This window comes from Chaetomium strumarium, assembly GCF_033439665.1.
Source record: "Chaetomium strumarium strain CBS 333.67 chromosome Unknown B0T15scaffold_5, whole genome shotgun sequence".
Taxonomy (NCBI): Eukaryota; Fungi; Ascomycota; class Sordariomycetes; order Sordariales; family Chaetomiaceae; genus Chaetomium; species Chaetomium strumarium.
The window spans coordinates 2,274,164-2,295,025 of record NW_026944433.1 but is presented as its reverse complement, the minus strand read 5'-3'; the positions used below and the strand labels follow the sequence as shown (position 1 = coordinate 2,295,025).

At 57.1% G+C, this 20,862-nt stretch overlaps 6 protein-coding genes across 6 annotated transcripts; 5 read left to right on the top strand and 1 right to left on the bottom strand.

The window, feature by feature from the left end:
* Positions 1-488: 488 nt before the first annotated feature.
* Positions 489-3,009, top strand: B0T15DRAFT_558433 (uncharacterized protein; the record flags this gene model as incomplete). Its single annotated transcript, XM_062870470.1, has 4 exons — positions 489-679; positions 753-1,352; positions 1,407-1,658; positions 1,718-3,009. 4 exons carry the CDS (start codon positions 489-491, stop codon positions 2,658-2,660), a joined length of 1,986 nt encoding a protein of 661 aa, XP_062720365.1. The 3' UTR covers positions 2,661-3,009.
* B0T15DRAFT_536999 (IKI3 family-domain-containing protein) lies at positions 2,970-7,840 on the bottom strand. The gene is made up of 5 exons (XM_062869588.1): positions 7,209-7,840; positions 6,191-7,143; positions 5,342-6,127; positions 4,949-5,291; positions 2,970-4,887 (listed from the first exon to the last, which is right to left on the bottom strand). The coding sequence occupies exons 1-5, from the start codon at positions 7,409-7,411 to the stop codon at positions 3,165-3,167; spliced, it is 4,008 nt and encodes a 1,335-aa protein (XP_062720364.1). The 5' UTR covers positions 7,412-7,840; the 3' UTR covers positions 2,970-3,164.
* A 1-nt stretch (position 7,841) lies between these two features.
* On the top strand, positions 7,842-9,574 carry B0T15DRAFT_503824 (uncharacterized protein). Its single transcript, XM_062867480.1, has one exon. The coding sequence runs from the start codon at positions 8,143-8,145 to the stop codon at positions 9,319-9,321; it is 1,179 nt and encodes a 392-aa protein (XP_062720363.1). The 5' UTR covers positions 7,842-8,142; the 3' UTR covers positions 9,322-9,574.
* Positions 9,575-14,060: 4,486 nt separating this feature from the next.
* Positions 14,061-14,770, top strand: B0T15DRAFT_495036 (signal transduction histidine kinase; the record flags this gene model as incomplete). Its single annotated transcript, XM_062867075.1, has 2 exons — positions 14,061-14,311; positions 14,518-14,770. The coding sequence occupies 2 exons, from the start codon at positions 14,061-14,063 to the stop codon at positions 14,768-14,770; spliced, it is 504 nt and encodes a 167-aa protein (XP_062720362.1).
* A 515-nt stretch (positions 14,771-15,285) lies between these two features.
* Positions 15,286-16,741, top strand: B0T15DRAFT_536984 (kinase A anchor protein). The gene has a single exon (XM_062869587.1). The coding sequence runs from the start codon at positions 15,660-15,662 to the stop codon at positions 16,563-16,565; it is 906 nt and encodes a 301-aa protein (XP_062720361.1). The 5' UTR covers positions 15,286-15,659; the 3' UTR covers positions 16,566-16,741.
* Positions 16,742-16,891: 150 nt separating this feature from the next.
* B0T15DRAFT_246520 (uncharacterized protein) lies at positions 16,892-19,093 on the top strand. Its single transcript, XM_062863129.1, has 3 exons — positions 16,892-18,077; positions 18,165-18,374; positions 18,437-19,093. The coding sequence occupies exons 1-3, from the start codon at positions 17,126-17,128 to the stop codon at positions 18,895-18,897; spliced, it is 1,623 nt and encodes a 540-aa protein (XP_062720360.1). The 5' UTR covers positions 16,892-17,125; the 3' UTR covers positions 18,898-19,093.
* Positions 19,094-20,862: the final 1,769 nt, after the last annotated feature.

The window sequence follows — 20,862 nt, the reverse complement described above, 5'->3', positions numbered from 1 at the left end:
CCACTACTAGTTACGTCATTTCGACGGTCCCGGCCTCCAGCGGGTTGGTTGCCTTGTGCCGGGCGGCTGGCCTGAGCCCCTCATCGTCGACCTCAGCTCACCGAAGGAAGCCCCGCCATATTCAGGTACCCCGGATTTAGCTCCGTCAGCTTATCGCACTACCAGTGCCGCCTTGGTGCGTGAGGGCTTTGCTTGGGTACGAGTCTGGATGTGTCTGTTGTGTATCTTCATGTGGTCTTGGTTGCCTCCTCTTTCTTCTGTTCTCGATAGTGTTTTATGCTTGTGCCGATACCTCCGGTTGCCGTCTCTTACCGAAGGACATACAGCAGCCTACCTATTCTGTGATCTACGGTGGACAACACGCGTGCAACTCGCCGTCCCACTCGTCTCAGCCGCGGTTTCCCCTTAGCCTGCTTACCCTTGATTCCCTGCTTTGATGTCGCGAAGCTGTGGGGTTTCGAGGTGAAGCAGACCGTGCTGCCGTGACCATGAGCATCTCCCTACCGCTGCACCCATCTCCAAGCCAGAGGAACCGCGACAGCAGGAACTACTTCACAGGCGTCCACTCAGCATCCGCTGCGGAGGCTATCAATGGCCCGGAGAGGGAGCCGGCCAAGGAGCCACCGCCGATCAACGACCGGCTTATTGTCGGTGTTGACTTTGGGACTACCTTCTCTGGGTGAGTTTGCCCTCCACTGCCTCGCCTACTCTGGGGCAGCGTTCAGGGGCTGGCTGGGCTGACGACGAACAAGGGTTGCTGCGGTCTACACGGGGACACCAGACGACATTGAAATCATCAAGACATGGCCCGGGGGGAACGGGATCACCTCGGACAAGGTCCCCACCGAGATATCCTATGATCTACCCGCCGGTGCAGCACCAGGAACCGCCCCTACGGTGAAATGGGGCTTCCAGTTTAGACCGGAGGAGTCCCGGCTCCGGTGCATCAAGTTGTTTCTTGATCGCTCGCAGAAGCTGCCTTTCTATGTCAGCCCCCTGGAGACGGCCGCCCAGCTGAAGCGGTACAACAAGACTGTGGTGGATGCCGTGAGCGACTATCTGAGCCAGATATACAAGCACACCATGGACACCCTCAGGAGACGATACGGCGAGTCCTTCATGGCCTCGACCAAGGTGGACTTTGTCCTAACATGTCCTGCGGTGTGGTCTGATGCGGCCAAGAACACGACCCTTCAAGCCGCCGAGAGAGCGGGCATGGGAACACAGTCGCAGATACAGATGATCAGTGAACCAGAAGCCGCTGCCGTCTACACTTTGAAGGCAATACAGCCCAATCATCTGAAAGTGGGCGACAACTTTATCGTCTGCGATGGAGGCGGAGGCACGGTCGAGTGAGCGCTGCTTCTTCTAAAATGAATTCGGTAGCCGCTAACGAATGATTGCAGTCTAATAGCTTACAAAATCGTCTCTCTTAAACCAATTCGTGTAGAGGAGTCCGCCGTTGGGACAGGAGGTCTTTGCGGCAGTGCCTTCCTCAACTACAGGTTCGAAGAGCATGTGAAGAACCGACTGGGCCAGAGCAGGTTTGACGAGATGAAGACGAAGAAGGGGAAAACATGGCAGATGGGCCTCCGGTATTTCGAGGAATTTGTGAAGCGCAACTTCAACGAAGATGAGCACCAGGAAGTGAACATTCCGTAAGTGAGCAGCCCTTGAGGACAGGCGCAGTTAAACCCCTTACTAATAAGCCTTACAGATTCCCTGGCCTCCCTGACGACGAAGAAGTCGGCCTCGACTCGGGATTCCTCGTCATGACAGGCGAGCAAATCAAAGACATCTTCGAGCCCGTGGTAAAGGAGGTCTGCGACCTGGTCCAGGGACAAGTGGACACTCTCCGCGCCAAGGGCGGCATCGTCTCCGGCATCATCCTCGTCGGCGGCTTCGGCCAGAGCGACTATCTGTACCGCAAATTAAAGAGCCACTTCACCACCAGCGCCGCGCCGCCTCCGTACAGCGAAAGGCCGACGCAGTCCAACATCGACCCGAGGGAACGACCGTCCATCGAGGTGATGCAACCGGTCTACGCATGGACGGCCGTCGTGCGCGGTGCCGTGTTGCGCGGCCTCGAGGGCAACATGGTGATCTCGCGAAAGGCCCGGATGCACTACGGCACGTCGTACGCTACCGTCTACGACGAGACGAAGCACTCGGTTGCCGAGCGGTATTGGTCGCCCCTGTGGGAGCGCTGGATGGTGTCGGATCGTATGCAGTGGCATATTGCCAAGGTCAGTTTACATTATTTCCCCCTCCCCGTCTTCTTATTGCCCACTTCAGATCATTTGACGGGATATGATGTACGACACCAGGGCGAAGCAATATCCCCGCTCCAACCCATCGCCTTCCACTACACGCGCAACTTCCGCCCAGGCCAGTCGCTCATCGTGACCGACGACCTCATCGCCTGCGAGGCGGACGAGCCCCCCGCGGCGTACACGCGTGATCTGGTGCATGTGTGCACGCTGACTACGGACCTGAGCGCGGTGCCACGATCGCTATTCACCCGTCTCACCACCACGAGGGGTGTCGAGTTCGACAACTTGGATTTCACGCTGGAGATGATTGTGGATAGCGCCGGGCTCGGGTTTGAGTTGAAGGTGGATGGGGTCCGGTACGGGCGGGTTGATGCTGAGTTCCATTGACGCGCTTGATATATGTACTTGTACATACACACGGACAGTGGAGCATGGTGAGAGTGATGGCGATGGTGGTGGTATTGTACACGACATATGTCGATGCGACGGCCCCATTGGCGTTGAAGGGGGTTGGTTATAGCGTGGCCGAGTCTCGCTGTGCGCTTTTCAGGCTTATAGAGATTGATGGTTGGTTGCTTGGGAGCTAACCTGGGGGCGTTGTAGGCAGTGTCGAAGCGTTATTGTTGGCTAATAGAAGCGAGTCAGGGGGTTGGTCAGCCGGCACAGATATCTAACGTTGTATCAAGAAAAGGCGGAATTCCGACAGCGATGTCATTCAAGTTCTCTGAGGAGACCTCCCCGCATGAGATAGGCTAACTCATATCCCTCGCTCAGCATGTTCCTAGAACCCGCCGTCGATTCTCCCGTAACGGATCAATTGCTTTTCTGAACCCAAACATAACCCCCCCTTCACACCCTATCTCCCGCACCTAGCCTAATACCTCAACCCCGTCATGACTTCCCCTTCCCAAGCAAAGACAGCCTCGCGAAGGACTCCACGACAGGCGGCGTCTGTCTCGCCCTCATAGCCTCCAGGCTGTCATACAGCACCCCGTCCGCACCACCAGGCCTATACCCGGGGGCCTCGGCAGTCTCATCACCCTGCTGCATTCCCTCCTCCTCCGGCCCACCAGCACCAGCTCCCTGATGACGCTTCTGCAGCTCAGGAGGCCAGACCTCGTCCACCGCCTCCCTGCACCCTTCCAGAACCTTCGCCATCAAGCTCTCCACCGCCCTCGCCCGCTCGGCCATGTCGCGCCGGACCAGGCCAAAGACGAGGCGCTCCACCTCGGGCTTGGTCGCGTTGACCCGCTCGACGAGCCGCCGGACCGAGTTGACGAGGTATTCCTCCTCGTAGACGGTGCCCTTGCGGCCCCGGGCGCGCTTCTTCTCCTCGCGGCGCCGGTTCTTGCTCGTGGCGCGCGAGACGTTGCTGCCCACGGTCCCGACGCTCCCCGCCTTGCCGGTGTAGCGCGTGAAGAGGGAGGCGCTCGTGCTGAGGCGGGAGCTCGCGGCGACGGAGACGTTGTCCGGGATGTCGGCGTGGTCGGTGCGCGAGCTGAAGGGGGTTTCGCCCTCGTAGAACGCCAGAGGATCGTCGCGCGCCTTGCGCCGCAGCTCGGCGATGCGCGGGACCTGGGCGGCCAGCTGCGCCTTGCAGTCGGCGAGGAACTCGGTCGAGCTCGAGAAGGCCTCTGCCAACCCCGTGTCGATGGCTGTGGGGAGCAGGTCGGCACGGTTGTGCAGGGCCACGAGCCGCAGGGCGTCGGCGAAGAGGTAGCCTTTGCAGAGGTGCTGGATGGCCGCGTCGAGCGAGGAGAGGTAGTCGAGGTGGATTGTGGCGGCCGAGGCGTGGTCTTTGGCTTCGCGGAGGGCGTCGGCGAGCGAGGTGGCGATTTCTTGGAGCTTTTCTGCCGTTATGGGCGGTTGCTGTTGCTGCGCGGCGTAAAGGCATTCCCGCCAGCAGGCGGCGCCCGCTTTGAGGTAGCAGTCGGTTGCGTCGACGAAGTTGCCGAGCGACTCGTACGCCAGACCGGCTTCTTTGAAGTGGGAGGTTGACTTGAGGTAGGCGGCAAAAAGGTCGATGATGGCCCGGTGGTGCTGCTCCTCGTGGCGGTAGATGCTCAGCGCGTGCTGGTAGAGTTTGTGCTTGACGACGTAGTTTTTGACATCGTCGAAGTTGCCGAGCGCCTTCAGGTGGCCCAGCGCCTTCTCCCAGTGCTCGAGCTTGTCGTCGATGGTGAACTGCCTTTGGAGTGGCGGCATCCTGTGCAGCTCTTGGATAGACGGCAAGTACTCTCGCGGGTCTCGCTGTGATTGCTGGGCTACTAGCAGAGTAAGCTCCAGGTTATACAGCCCAAGGGCATGGTCGAACAGCTGGTTGACGTCGGTCAGGAAGCAGATGTGCTCGACGGCACGTTCTGCCAGCGTCTCGTCCTCCTGCATGAGCTCGGCCACGACGAGCAGGCCATCATCAAGCGCGGGCGGGTTCTTGCAGACATGCGCCGTGATGATGTTTTGGAGGTTGGCCTTCTTCTGGGACCGTAGTCTCTGCAGGACGGCATCGCAGATTCTGTTGATTTTCCCCGGCTTCGCCGCCGCCTTCGGGTCAGAGGCTTGTTGCGCGGCGACCAGCCGGGTGTCCTTGTACATTGTCTGCGTAACGTCTTCGTCCCTGGGCACAAGGTCAGCACATCTTCATCCGTTATCCTCCAAGGAAGGCTACCACAACGCACTTGAGTGTTGACAGAAACAGATCGACGTTGGCCGGGTCATTCACCTGGTCAAGGAAGAGGCCGACGTTTTCCAGGAATTGCTCGGGACGGTGGTCGAACAGGATGTTCATATCCACGCGCTGGCTCCGACATGTTGCAAAAGCAGAACCGTAATCCTTCTGCTCCACTAGCCTTCTGATACCAGCCAAGACCATAGCACGCGGATAGATAGTCTCAAGGTTGCCTCGCGGCATCTGCAGAACCAAGCTCATTTTGGTAGGGACGGCAGTGACGAGCCGAGCTCCGCGCTCGATGCTGCGGCAACGTTCGTCCCTTTCCGGGTCGCCTGGCGGGACATCGAGGTCTTTCAATGGTCAGAACCTGCTCGCTAAGGCCAAAAGATTTTGCCCTTACCTTGCTCCGACGCCAAGTGAACAAACTTGACGAAATGGCTGCTGGTGGTGAAGACGAGATGGTTGTCCGTGACGAGGAACGATGTGCAACTCTTCGCGAGTTGTCGGGAGTTCGCATACAACTGTCCGTTCCTCGACAGGCCGAAGGCGAGGATCTCGTCTTTATGCACCACACAGCTGATCCAGGGGAGGAAGGAGGGAAACTGGACTGGCAGAGGCAAGTGTTCTCCTCCGGAGACCGAACTCAGCCTGCCCGACCAATGCTGCGCCACGACACCTTCGATTGAAGCTGAGCCAGGAGTTGTGATTGTCGCAATCGAGCCTGAATCCGTTTGGAGCCATGTCTTTGCATCCGGACCAGAACCAAAATCGTATCGCAGCAACTCAAGATCATCGGCCATATGCAGAACTTGGACCTCGGTGGGCGAGGAAAAGCCGATTTGGAGGAGCGACTCCTCGTACCATTCAGGAACCGTCTTCTCGAATATTGCCGTGGACACGTGCCTCGGAGCGGAAAGGCGATGGGCCTTGGCCTCGAGGGCAAAGAAGCTGACACCGGTCCGGTGCAGGACCGCCATCGAGGAACAGTCAGTCGCAAATGCCACGTCGATCGCGGGAGACTCGACTTCGAGCTCGCACATCGCCATCGGAGGCGGAGCGTTGGCAGTCCGGAACGGCGTGAACTTAATGGTCTGCCCGTCGATGACTGCCACGGTCCCGTGGTCGTGGGGGGCCCTTGTTGGGCCCCTGGAGACTGTAAGGGCAAATTCATTCACAAGGACCTTGCCTACATCAAGGATACATTGTTAGCGCTGCACATGGTTAGGAGAAATGGGCAGGTGAAGCTGACTTGTTGTCGCGGCCGCAAGCAGGAGCGGTTTCTCAGCGTGCCACGAGAAAACCGGCCACTGCCGCCACTCGGAGTGCCCACAGAGAATCTCCTGCTTCAGATACCAATGGTAGTTGCCCATCGTCCACAGCTGGACCCGGTCCTTTAGGACAACAGCGAGGACGGTCGAGTCTGAATTCCATTCCAGAGCCAAGTTCTCAAGGGCATCAATGGGGGCTCGGAGAGTAAACTGCCCGTGTCGTAGACCGTTCCTCTCGAAGAAGGCCACGTCTACACGGTCCGCAAGCCGCTGGATACCAGCGATCAAGTTGCCCTCGGGCCGCCAGCTCAGGCTGCCCTCGAGGCCGTCCACCGGTTCGCTGACGCTGTCCAGCTCGCCCTCTCGGTTGTAGACGCGGATGACACGCCGTACGCCCTCCTGGAGGTAGTTGACGGCGACAAAGGCGCCATCTCCTCTCCAACTGATGGTGCAGCGCCCGTCGTCTTTCGGGCTCGGCGTGCCCTCGTCCACCTTCTCGGGGATGGTGGGATCCCGCAGCCCCCTGGCCTTGGCGCCTCTCCCCTGAAACTGCGTCTCCTTCTTGCCCCATCCGACGGAAACGTGTCTGGAGAGCTTCAAGTCCTCGGCGGAGAGGCTGGCCTCGGCAATGACATCGAAGGTTCGGCTCATAAACACCACCTTGGCGTCGCCGGTCGCGATGACGAGCAGCTCCTCGTCCGGAGACCAGCGTGCCGCGGCGATAGACGGCGAGAGAGTGCCTACGATCTCGACGTGCGCCTCACCGGGATCAGCGGCGCCCTCCTCATCTTCCGTGACGGTGACAATGTCGCCGCCGGCCATGATGACGCACGTCGTCAGCGTATCGCTGAAGTAGTGCAAGCTTCTGACGACATCTGGCTCGCCATTTTGGTTCGAGCCCGACGCATCCCACGAGGCGATGAGTCTTGAGTGTCTAATTGCGGATCTACTTAGGATGCATACCCCTAGCGAACGACATAGACGGTGGGACGATCTTACAGATGTGACGGCGAAACATTGTGCGTATGTCTAGCAAGCCGAAGAAGCACAATTTGAGAGTCCCCGGCGACCGGGCCGCATGCGACAATCACCTCATCCCGGGCAACATCCCAGCACGAGGCAGAGATGGCTGATGCCGAGACCGAGGATGGCGAGTCCGGCACCCGGAAAACGCCATGCCCGATATTGCGCAGGTTCCGCATATCGACCGCTCGAAGGCCTGTTCACTCAGCGAGTGGAAGCTAATGTGCAGTGAAATTATCGTCAGATCTCACTTTAGCCTCGGGATTTGTCGGCACTTGGCGCGGAGCGTTAATGCACTGCACCGTATTAGTGTTGCAAAAACTTGAAAATGCGAAAAAATGTGCAAAAAGTGGCGCAAGAGGAGATCGAAAAGGAGCATCTCATAGTTCCAAACTAGGATCTACTGGTAACAACTGAGTCCTGACACATTCCCGTTGTCGAACTCTGAGGACGAGGAGCTACCTTCGTTCCCTTGTTAGTCCGGCGCTTCAGTGGTTTGTGTTTACACTAAACACTGACCATGAAAGTCCATCATACGGGGTAGCCTCAGCACAAGCAACCTTAACAGAAACCGAGATGTGATGCCCTGCGTGAGTGTTAGAGGAGGTGGTCTCGTCGATAAACTGTAGAGCGGTGCGGGGCCAGAACCTATAAGTGGCCCCACCATCGGTCTGTCGATCTGATCATGGCAGCCAATCAGAGCACGCTATCAGTGGCGAGACGCGGTAGTGGTGCGCTCACCAGCACCAAAGCTTGAACCTTCCTGACTTCTTGACCATCCGGGCGCACCTCTCTGTACTTAAACCCCGACCTTCGCGACCGGTCCATAGTATACTATCCTGCGCAGGACTCTTCGCAAGCCAGCTGCCGAGTACGCACATAGCCATCCGACTTTAAATATACCACTACGATGGACGAATCCTTCAGAAGACATTCCCAGGGGCGGCGCGTCTTCCTCGCTGAGCACCTCTCCCTGGCGCCGCTCACCTCTCGTCTACCGATTATGGATTATGACTACGAGCCAACCTCCGCCCCTCCCCACACGACCTACACTCAGGGGAGATCTGCCCCTACAACTCCGCGGCTCCTGTCGCATTCCTTAGAGCTACCACCCACACCACGATCGCAACGGGGCGGCTCTGTCCCTACCTCCAATGGCGGAGCCGCGGCTCTCTCCAAGAGCAAATCCACCAACCATCTCACGGGCAACAAGGGCCGGAGACACCGCGCACGTCGTCGCAACAACAACCATGACGAGGAGCCAAACGACCCAGACTGGATCCACCGCCTCGGTACAGTGATCTCCGCCGAAGCTCGTGAAGCCCGGGGCCAGAGCTGGCTGCTCACCCGCGCCAGCTCCACCAGCCTCGGCAGCAACCACAACCCGCTCCTGTCGCCAGTGGGCTACCTGTACGGCCAAGATGAGACGGATCACTACACGGTGTCACGGGAGCGGGCGCTAGCTGCGAGTCGCCACGCCAGCCGCCGCGGCAGCGCCCAATACTTCTCACCTCTGCATAGCCAGCTTGCTAGCCGTAGGGGTAGCTATACTCCCAGCTATCTCAGCTTGCCGGTGACGCCTGCGGATCGAAGGGGCGTTGCGTCCAACGGGAACGGGGAGGATTACTTCGGTAACGGGGCGACAGCAGCGAATGGGGACGGACAGGAACAGGGCGAGGACATCACTAGGCCGGACTTTGTCAACCTGGACGAGACCCTCGAGGCGGCGGCCGTCCCGGTCGCCGTCCCGGTCGAGGAGGATACGAGCGCGGATGACGAGGCGTATATCCGCCGGCTGGTGAAACGTCAGAAGGGTGGGGTGTGGACGCATTTCGCGAAGATGTTCGGGTTCAGCGCATCTTCCGTCTCTGAGGACGACGACGATGACGAAGATGAGGAAGAGGAATGGGAGTGGGAGGAGGAGGAGGAGGAGGAGAGGGAGAGGTGGCGGACAGCGAACTTGAAGAGACTTCAGGCGGCTACGATAATGGCTATGGGGGATACGCGCGTCCCTCCACCTCCTGAGGACAAGGGCGGATGGCGGGATGCGGCGTGGCTTATGAGCGTGGCGTCGAAGGTGCTCTTCTGAATGGGCAAGGCAAGGCTGCACATCGTCAGCCCTACGCCTCATAACTGCAGCATATTTTCAAGGGGGCTGCTTCCGGCTCCGCCGGGCTGAACCCCTTAAGCACCCATCCGCCTAAGCTCACTACGGCGGTGGGAGTTGTCGAACGGGGAGGAACTTTTTATTCTAGTAACTCTCGAACGGGGTGGAATTCTTTATTCTAAAAGCTTCCGAGTCGGTGCTTTAACGCCGCTTGACTAATTAATAATATGATCTTTATTGATCACCACTTCTTACCTCAAGCGTGCATGTGATATATGTACATGTACCAGGTCTGTCTGTTAGTCGCAGTACCTTCGGTGCCCAAGGCCCGCACCGTGCCCAAAGATTCCTCGCTCCGCAAAGGATTCCGGCGCCCCTATACCCATCCATATCATCCCAACGGCGCGCTCCGGTCCCCGCTCACCTCACCTTGTCGGGACCCTCCTCGCCAACGACATCTTACCACTTCAAGTTCCACGCAAGTCGAACCATGTCACGATCGTTATTAGATTAGGCATCTTTCCGCTCTGTTGGCTTTTCCCTTTTGGCTGTGATAGGCTCGTCCCCTAGACCGGTGGGGAGGAAACGACTGGCGGGTGCCGGCTCAAAAACCGGTTTTCGAGAAGTGTCACTAACTGTATATGCAAGTCCCCTCATGCAGCTCGGCGGCTTTTTTCTCTCTCTCTCTCTCTCTCTTCTAATTCTGGGGGCATGGGTCTGGATATGGATAGGTATTTATGGCTTCGCGTCCGTCCGAACGTGAGTGAGGGACCAAAGGAAAATGGTGAGATGGTCCGCGGCGGAGATGGCATATCGGATAACGCTGGGGAAGCCGTCGAGCTTGGCGTCTTTTGTGTGCTGTGAATGCTGCTACTGATCGCGTGGCTGGTGATGTTGCTGGACTGAGTGCGAGCATAGTCTCGTAATCTTTTAAAGGACTCCTTGAATAACTATCGCGTCCGATGAAGCATCGAAGCTGACGAGAGCTGTTGGGGATCTCCGAGTGCCAGCACCCGAACCGTCTCTACCACGGGAGGCCGGGATACCAAGGTTTAAGTGGGGAAGGAAGTCAGAGTCCCCCGAGCCATAATGCCTTGCAAACGGTGCCAAGTGCACGGCAATGCGATATTGAACTGCTTTCCATCAAGATGGTGCCTAGAATGCTGGATTCGTCCGAGGCTCCGAGCATGGTAGGTTTCACGTACCGTGGCTAGCTAAGGACATCGACGAACATCTCCTTTCGGCAGCGTTGGTATCGAGCACATAGGCTTGGAATGCCAGCGAAAACTTCCGCGAACTATCAAGTACAGAGGACCATTCTCCAAATGAGCGTTCGGACGAAGTGATCAGTTGTAAGAAAGCCTTGCCGGCGTTGTCTGATCGTCTTGTCGTCTTATGGCCCGCGAGTGGCAGTCCTTATCGGGGTGATTGTCCGTCTCCGCCAAAGGAGCTGCCGGGCCAGTGGTAGGAGAATCTCCAACCATCCTCATATTTAAGCCAATTGAACTAGAAACCCTCCCAAACTGGTGCGTGTAACGGAGCAGCATCCCTCCGTTTCGTGAGCTTTTCCGTTCCCGTTGATCAGTACTACTACAATTGTGGAAGAGAACTGCGGAGAACCGTCTATGCGATCCGCCCCGAGCGTGGCCGCAGAAGAATACACAGTGGCCCGTGTCTCACCTGTACCGACAACGGTGCCGATATCCGGTCGAGTGGGACAGCAACAAGCGATGAGCACCTGCAACCGTCCCTGCGACCTTTTCAGCGATCGTTAGCCTGGAGGGTCGTTAGTCGCCCCCACACCAACACCAAAATCAGCCAGATCATCTGGTTCCTTCCGCCGGCCAATGAGCTCCCAAATCGGCCGAGGACCCTGAATCTTTGCAGAAGAGAAAATATGAAAGAAAACCGCGAGTTCCGACTGCTTTTGCTGGAGAGCAACCGTCGTCTTGTAGCAGCTGCTGTTCGTTTTACATAGGCTTTTGTTGGTCAGGCGTTCAACAATGCATGCGCGCTCCGACGGGTCATGCTCCCGATGACGACAAGTCTGAGGAATGACGTCGTGTACAGATGAACTTCGTGTCGCCGGCCCCCACCCGACGACAAGGGAAAGGGTCCAGATGCAAGTGAATGCAGTGAGCTGGCTTGGCACCGAAAACTATCATCGCCCTCTAACTGCAACTTTGGATATACGCATAAATACTTAATGCCCTCGGTTTCGTCGTTTCCGAGTCCCGCACAATTTTCTCTGTTTATCTATCAGCAGAGAATGACTTGCAGTGGAGAACCTGATTCGGGCGGATAGCGTCTCCGCAGCAGATGTCGCACGGATTGAGAGTGCCCCGAGCCGGTACCACATCCGGAGCTGCCGCCGCTAGGATATCCACGCCAGCTGCATGTTGTAGGTATCCCACCGATTAGGGTTGGCCGGTCGATACTCCATGGATTACATGCTCTTGGAAAGACTTTTACACAGTGCTGTACCATATTATTGTAGAATCCAGAGCCATCAGACCCTTGCCATGTGCAGCTTGCCGGATTTTCCGGTCAAGCGACAGTGTACGGATTACATAAGGCATGATAGAGCCATACCTTTGACATATTACTCTATCCGTGATCTATCCGTGATCTATCCGTGATCTATCCGTACTTATTTCATTCCTTACAAGCATACCGTTCCTGAGGGGCTACCTAACAGGTCCCTGCATGCTCAGAAAAGCACTTCAACTGCCCTCCTTTTTGTCTTTCTGTACTGTAACGTGGCCTGGTGTCAGTCCGTCGCGAGAACAAGAGGTCAGATGATTTTACGTCACTGACTTCAAAGAACGTCGTGAACGAAGTGCGCGCTCCACAGGACGTCTGTGTTGGGTCGTCGTTGGGCGGGCACAACACCATCTCGGTCACCTCAGTGCTTTATTACCGATCTCGCACGCCTCGATACCGTGTAGCCGGTGGGAAAACATCGAGTCAAGAGTGGGGGAGAAGGTGGGAGAAGGAATTTCGAACCGTCGATCATTGGCTGTACCACAATACGGATAATGCAGCCCGCTTGGACCCTGGCCTTTTAGAAACCGATCAGAAGAGGCACATGCTGCAAAGTAAGACGGCCGGCAAGTTAACCGATGAAGGCAGGTAATTGATCGTTATACTCTTAAAAGGAAAGGTAAACGGGCATATTGTGCATACCCTCAAGTACCCTCAAGATACCACAGTAGCCGAGCAAGAAGACCGTCCGTAGATAGCTGGCGGGGTCAACTTCTGCTGCTACAAAAGGCATACCTTATCTAATGCGGGGCTGGTACCGGTTGAGATTGTGTATTGTATGTATGGATTCGTACGATACATGATCCCTTACTATAGCTGTAGCTCGCTGCATTGCAGATACCTGGTATAACACAGTCGTACGTAGTGCATAACTTGGTCCCTCTATTAGATATGTTCCTTCGGTCTGTCGTTCATTGATTGCCCGGTAATGCAAGAGCGGCTCGTTCAAGTACATCGTTTACTAACAAGCAAAATCATTGTAATTTACTAATTCAACACGGGACGCTCACATATGCCGTCATCCTCAGACGACTCAAGTCCCCGGCACCTGACCGAGTTATAACACGAGCAAGAGTGGGCAAGGCAGGAAGCGAGAAGAAGAATGGCTGATAGCTCACACACTGTTTTTCGAGGTTCCCGGGGCTGTCCAAGAACAAAGACAGACATCATTGGTACCTGAGCTGATGTTGGTTGTGCGGGGAGTAGGATGCCCGCTCTAGTGCGGCCCGGGTATTTAATAATTTAACCATCGTTGCCATTCTACGCGGTTCTCAACGCACTCCTCCGCCACCTATTTGGAGAAAGTGCATCTGCCTTGTTGGTAGTGTACATAGATATGTTGCTTGCGTTACCTCGACTCTAGACTTCCCGATCTGCCATTGACCTCCCCACCTCTGGAAATCCCAACCCTCCGTTTCCTCGTCTAGTGCCTGCCCATGGTCAATGCCTCCCCGCTCTTGGGCAGTCACTTCCCCTGAGAACAGCACAGTCTGCCCTTCTTCTCTTATACCCCGCCATAAATTTTCGCAACTCACATCGTCACCCGCTAATAACATCGACGTAAGGGATCTGTGACACTGATCTCTGTTCCCTTGCCCACTGTCACTTCTTCCTTCCCGTCACCGCCGGCCGGACTGGAACCCCACCTGTCTCCGCGACTGACGCGCAAAATTAGGTAAGGCGTTTCCCTAAATCCTCACCCCTGCCCACAGCCCCTCCGAGACAGCCTGAATGCTAAGAACGCTGCTGGCAGACGTCTTGCGGTGCAGTCCTCCGTCTAGAGACGCCGGTTGTCCTTTGTTGTCTGTGCTTTGCAGATCGATATACGGATAGCGGTCCCTAATTCTGTAAGCTCATTCTCCTCAAGACCGATTTCTCACTCCACCCCCGCCGTGTCCCCTCTGATCGGCTTGCCACGAGGTTTTGCGTGCCCCTCCTGTCACACGATCATCCGAAGGCATTGTACGTCAGCGCGGGGACAGGTTGCACATTGATCCCGTCTGTGCAGACAGGGCTCTGGACAACCTAGAGAAGCACTGCAACCAAGCCGTACTAGTATACCTTGACGCCTGACCTCGCTCCTAGGTTCTCCAAGCTTGCTTAGTGCTTCACATATCGTCGGGTCGCTTTTCTACGCTCCCTCCTACGGATCACTACCGTACACTACTTTCGCAACAATGGCCGGGGACAGCACTGGGGTGTGTGACGTCGAATGGCAGGCGATACCAGCAGCTAACCGCCGGTCGTTGTCACAGGACAGCCAAGACATGGAGAACACGCCGGACTTCGGAGACCATGTGGATGACCAGATCTTCTCCCAGATCCTGGAGATGGACGAAGATCAATCAGACCGCGACTTCAGTGCCCCTCTTGTTTTCGGCTTCTTTGAGCAAGCACACGAGACTTTTGAGAAGATGCAGGATGCTTTGTGAGTCCTATCTGTGTCGGCATATGGCTTCTTTCCTCCCTGTGCCGTTTGAACGTGCTAGTCACCTCGACCGACCCTTCACTCTAGCGGGGCCGGATTTGTTTCTGATTTCCCCTCCTCATCCTCAGAATGGACCAGCAGGCGTCGAACTCCAGACAACGAGGAACAGGGCATTGGACTAATGGCGACTTTATATCAACGAACAGGAGTGCCAACGATCTGTCAACGCTCTCGGGGCTTGGCCACTTTCTGAAGGGATCCGCAGCGACGCTTGGGTTCAACAAGATCAGGGACAGCTGTCAGGTCATCCAGCAATACGGGCACAAGCTGAACGTGGACGGGACCAGTGAGCCAGACGAGAAGGTGTGTCTCAAAAAGATCTCGGAGGCTCTCGAGACGGTGGAGGTCGACACGAAGGAGTTGGAGAAGATAATGAACGGGTTCTTCAAGAAGGAGTGACGGACCACGGTTGACTCGCCAGTCATCAGTTCCAACGGTTGAAGCACCCACCCTCAACATCAATTTGGCGTCAGTGACAGGGAGGCGTGGCTTCCTCGCCGGATCAACGGGCCTGCTGCACGACCAGACGGCTTAGCAGCGGTAAGCTGTTTGCGTAATGGACAGGAGGGGTAATGCAGAGGGGCACTTCTCGGGCCAATTTCAACAGTACAGTCAGTGCATGAAAGACAGCAGCAGGCGAAGCCTGAATAGGCGTCACTCGTGAAGTCGTCGTAGGGAAATGGGCATGAGGCATCCAAAAAGAAAAAAAGGGCATCCCTAGTGTTACGTGGGTTATAAGAGAGCGCAGGGCTCGAATATCTCGTCGTGTTGGGGTAGATATGCGCAATACCTTGGGGGCGTTGCGATCCTCGGGGCCCTGGTCACGCGCAAGGGCATCTTAGTCTTTGGGAGGTTATGGCCACGGCCTCATTCATCCTTTCTGATTCATGTCCTCTGAAGACTGCCCTTTGAGTACTCTCAACTGTGAGCTCTGGCGATTCCGTGTGACTGCAAATTGCCAACCGATTATCACTAAGCACAGACCATGCCCTGTCTCTCCGTTAATCCAACCCAACTCATTAACCGGATTTCTCGACTCTACGACTCACGACACCAGCATCAAGTTCACTCCAGACCTCATTCTCCTCGGGAACACAACATCGCCGCTGCAGCGACATACACATCAAATAATAACACAATCAGATTCCAGGGGGGCGGCAATCGCAAAGGCCTCGCCGCACAGAATCTCTCAACCCTCCCCAACTTTCACGAGTTCCCCGCCAGAGACAGAAAGCGCAGCATATTCCATATCACCCATAATAAGCTCCAAGAAGCAAACTAATATATTATGACAACAAAAATGCCCCCGAAAAAGCCAATACCAACCCACTTTCTCTGCATCCCGCTCGTGACAGCCCACTCCCGCCCGCAGCTAGCCGCCTCGCTGTCCGCCTTCCGCTCCGACGTCACGTCGCCCGTCCCGCTCGGCTTCGGCCTCGCCGACGACGCTATCCGGCCACTCGGCACGCTGCATCTCACGCTGGGCATCTTCAGCTTCCCGCGCGGCGGGGATCACCAGGAAGGCGAGGCGCAGCTGGCGCGGGCAAGGGAGGTTCTGGCGGGGCTGGAGCTCAGGGAGATATGGAAGGGTGTTCGGCGGAGGGGTATGCCTAGGATGCCTGGGTCAGAGGCCGATCTTCGTAAGGGAGAAGGGCAGGGCAGAGTGGAGGGAACGGAGGGGACGGAGGGGACGAAGGGGAAGGGGGAGGGGGAGGAGGAGGAGGAACGGCCCAAGATCACGCTGCGCGGGCTGGCGTCCATGCAAGCGCCGACGCAAGCGGCTGTGCTGTATGCGCCGCCGGTGGACCAGCTTGGGCTGTTGCAGGCGTTCTGTGAGAGGGTCCGAGACGTGTTCCGGGAGGCCGAGCTCATGGTGGACGAGGGGCGGCCGCTGCTGTTGCACGCTACGGTTGTGAACACGGTGTATGTGAAGAACAAGAAGGAGTGGAATAGTGGTGTTGCTGGGAACAACAGCAGCAGCAGTAGCAAGAGGGCGAGGGGAGGCAGGGGAGGCAACAAGTGGGACCGGTTAGTGTTTGATGCCACGGGGATTATCGATCGCTATGAGGACCAGGTGTGGATGCAGGATGTGCCCGTGGAGAAAGTCGCGATTTGTAAGATGGGCGCGAAGAAGGTGGTTGTCGACGGTCAAGAAGACGAGGCATACGAGGTCGAGGCTGAGGTCGAGTTCTAAGGCGAGCGCCACCAGCTATTGAGTCTTGACAGCCACCGGCGTGGTAGGACTACAAATTCAGCGGATTGGGTAGCGCTCATTACCTGCAGTCTTTCGACTATCAGACCGGGTCTCAGATGGGTTTGGCGTGCCGTGGTGCTTGTTCCCTCACCACGGCATCTGATAACCGGGCTGCCGGCTCAGTGGAGGCAGCTCAGGTCTACCTTGAGACCCACTGTAAATATGGAAGGTACGTACTGCTTGGCAAGCTCGGACCACCCCCGCACCCACCTAAGGCTGAGCTTGTCCAAGCCTCAGATAGCTGGTGCTGATCTCAGCAGCCTAGGATATCCCGCCCGAAAACATCTTCGATTCGTTGATCAGTCCAGGCAGCGGCGGCATATTATTACGTCGCCTCTGAAATTGGTCAGCAAGGACCGCCCAAGCCAGACCATGCCATGATGCAGTCTGTAAACCGCAACCTCGCCGTGCAGTCTCACCTCGACTTGGAAGTCGTCGAGCCCGTCAGCTAGCATAACGGACGAGCCGAATAGAGCACTCGCTAAAGAAACACCCTACATATGCCTCGCAAGAACATGCCGTCTCCCGAGAAACGCCGTCCGCCCGTGGGTACCGGACCCAAAGGCGCCGGCATCAACGGCCCACGCTCTCCACCGCGTCCATCCCGCACTACCCCGAGTAGCCCCCGCAAAGGCGGTGGCAGCAACAACCCCAGCAACGCTCCCAGCAGTAGCGGCACCTTCATCGCCCCTCCTCCGCGAGCAGCTCTAAGCCGCGCGTCTTCCCCAGCCCCGGCCTCCGCCAACCCGCGCAATAATACCTCCAGCAAAGACCCCGCCGGTCCGGGTCCGGGCCTGCTCCCACTCAACGCACCAGCGAACCGCCGTTCCGCGTCCCCTTCGCCGTTACCACATCTCGCAACAGCTGCCGCATCAACAGCAACCGCAACAGCAACGGCAACAACCGCGATCGCGCCGACTATCACTCTGGCCAGTGCACAGTCGGCCCTCCGCGAGAAGGAGCTGCGCATCGCCTCGCTCGAGCGCGAGCTGGCGCTGATGGAGGCCGAGTTTGTGCGCGAGCTGGACAAGCTGAGCAGCGCCGAGAGCGACACGGCGGCCTTCTGGCAGGCCAAATATGCGGCCATTGAGAAACAGCTGGCTCTGATCCTGCAGGCGCAGGGGGAAGAAGCTCCTTGTATGAGACAAAGGGAGAAGGACGAGGACGAGGGGACCGAAAGGGAGAGGGAGCGGGAGAACAAGGCCAGGATGGAGCAGGAGCTGGATGAGTTACGGGGCGCGTGGGAACGGACGAAGGAGACGCTTGCTCGGAGGGATGAGGAGGTTGCGCAGCTCAGGGCGCAGGTGAGGGGCCTCAAGGAGTGGGTTAGCACGAGCACGCGGACGGATGGGCAGGCCCAGACGAGTGACGAGGTGTTTGGGGAGGGGATGGCGAAGTTGGGGAACGGATTGCAAAACTGGGTGCTGGTGAATTTTAGGAGGGCGAAGGTTGGTAAGTGGAGGGCCCCCTCGTTCCCGTTCCCCGTATTCTGCTTGGTATGTTGGGATAAGCTTTAGGGTGGGGGCTAACTGCAAGCAGATCTATCCAGCGCCGACGAAGAGACGATCTCGGAATTGGCCCGTCTGGTGCCCATGTACGAAGAGCTAGCCTCGACCTTCAAAATCCATCTGCTTCAGTCGGTCGTGTCGCGGTTACTTGTGGACCTTGTGTTTGACGCCTACTTTGTCGGCCTTCCGACCAATGTGGCTGGCCAGATTCGGCAGGTTGAGGCTTTTCTGTCATCATTTGGTAAGACGCCCTCAGCGCCGACCTGGATCGGGCGATGAAGTACTTACTCATTTGTCGCGCAGCATCGTCTCCGGAGTGGATCAACCAATGGCGCTCACTTACCCTCACGATGCTCAAGAAAGACGCCAATGAGAAGCTACAGACAGAGACAACGGCCGTCGTTGGCACGGTCGTGTCCAAGGTCAACAGGCTGCTCGATTCCATCACGAACACGAAGTCAAGCGAGGCGCGAGACCAAGGTCTACAGGCGCTCGTCTCCAGCGCCATTGAGATCTCAAGGCTGCTGGCCGTACAAAGGGCCGTCTTCACGATCGAGATGCCCGAGATCCTGCCGCACCAGCGGACCATGTTTGATGCCGAGACCATGGAAGACATCGGCGGCGAGGACGAGGACAGCTTGGCCGACAGGGATATTTGCTGTATCACGTTCCCCGGCATCATCAAGCGGGGAGACGAGAGCGGAGGGCATCTGCAGTATCGGAACGTCATCTCCAAGGCAAAAGTCATCTGCAGTCCGGAGTAAGGGGCACTGTCCGTGGTTCCATTACGAGTACAGAGTTGCCGAGCTCAAGGTGCTACGCTGCACTTGGACTGGTTAGAGGAGATTGAGCCACCCCTTGACGTGTCTCGGAGCATCCGGCATGCAGGCTCTGGACTATTCTAGCTTCCTAGGCCGCGGGTGAACGGGCCTACGCTAAAGTCGCTTCCCTCTGGCCCTAAACGCGCTCCGGATCTTCGGCCGGATCTTAGAAGCTTGCTTGCGGTATGTATGGTGCAAGTTGGTGATCGGTCGCCAAATAGGACTGGGCAAGGTTGCACAGGACGGTCTTGCCGACAGGTAAGCTGCGGCAAACTTTGTCAGCTCATTGGGCTGCTGCCCGCAGAGCCTCAAAATCACCCCGCTCTCTCGAGCTGATGACGCCGACTTGTCGACTGCGGGGTGCGTGGCACGTCACTCGGCGGGTACCCGGCGAGATTGCAGATGACGGCATGGAGACGTGGGAAGCAGGAAGCAGGAAGCAGAGTTGCTCACCGGATGTGTCTTGGCTCGCGAATCGGAAGTCGCCGGTGAGATACAGCATACCTGCATATGAAGCAAAACCTTTGGCTACCTACCAGCCGTTCGAGCGGCTTATCCGGCGATTTCCACGGCGGAACTGCCTCGAAGTGCTCGAAGTTGCTCTGGCTTCCGGAAGCCAATAGCTCTCGGCAATTTTGGATACGGCTGACCAAAGACAAACCCTCTGAGTGGCCCATGTTTCAGGGGCACACCAGAGATATACGCACATATGCGACCACTAAGTGGATGCGGCTTCGAGGCCTCGCAAGTACACGGCTATTCCGTGAACGCAGAATCGCTTTATTGAGATGAGGTCTGTGCCAGTTAATATCAGGATAGCTACCAGCATCCGGCTTATCACGCTGCATGCCGCGTTGTGGGGACGGCGTGATCGGGTAAACCCCGTACATGGGGTGCATGAAGAAGGAAAAGGCCGACGGCTGGATTCTCGTCCGAGTGCCCTCGCCTTGATAGGCCCGGTTTCGCCACGGTCTTGAGGAACGCGGTGGCTGCCCAACGGAGAGCGCTTGACGGTGGTTACACAACGGAGGAGTGTTCTCAGGACGACAGATAAGGTAAAAGGTTCAGTAATACCAACAAGACTGTCTTAAACTATCGACCACCTGCTGCTGTGATACCTAGTGGCGCTTGCCAACCCCTGAACATGGGCGGATGGATTGATCATCCCATAGCTTGCTCGCGGGATCAGGTCGGGCAGCCGCTCCGACGTCGAAACACCGGGTCAGTTGAGAGGCCGAGGAGCAGCAGGAATTAACCCATGAACAGCCAAGCTGTTTAAAGCCACTGCATTACTATCACAGTAATGGCATCGGTGGCACACGGCGCTTGCTCAGGTTGACCAAGAGATTGTGCGCTCTTGCGCAATGGGACGGAACCTGAGCTGTGCGCGAGCGCGGCAACTTGATCCGAACAGAGCCACAAACAGATATTGAAATCTGGCAGTGCAGTCCATGATGATCGCGGACCTGAAGGCGTGTTACCTGTTGATAGGTGTAGCGCACCCAGTCGCATCTTGATCACCCTGCGCCAATGCGGGGAGCGCATGAAGCAGAAGCAGATGCACGGAAGTCGCAGGTGGAATTGGCTCGAGTTTTTGCGGTGAAAGACCACACAATGAATGGTTGCTATGCAACAGCCCACGGGCACTTGCCCCTTTCTGGCATCACTCGATGTCTTGTGAGACGGTTGCTGACGAACACTTGCCAGGACGGCAACCGGCCATCGAGTCTCCGAGCTGCATGGCGAACACCCGACGACAAAAAGTTCCTCGAGTCGCGTCATGTCGATTGTCGGGACGGCGCGTAGACCGCCAGAGATACCCGGACAAGCGGTCTGGTGCCGACGACTCGAGTGCGCAGATGGGCGGGTTCGGGACGGCAACTGGATGGCGTGCACATGCAGTTATGC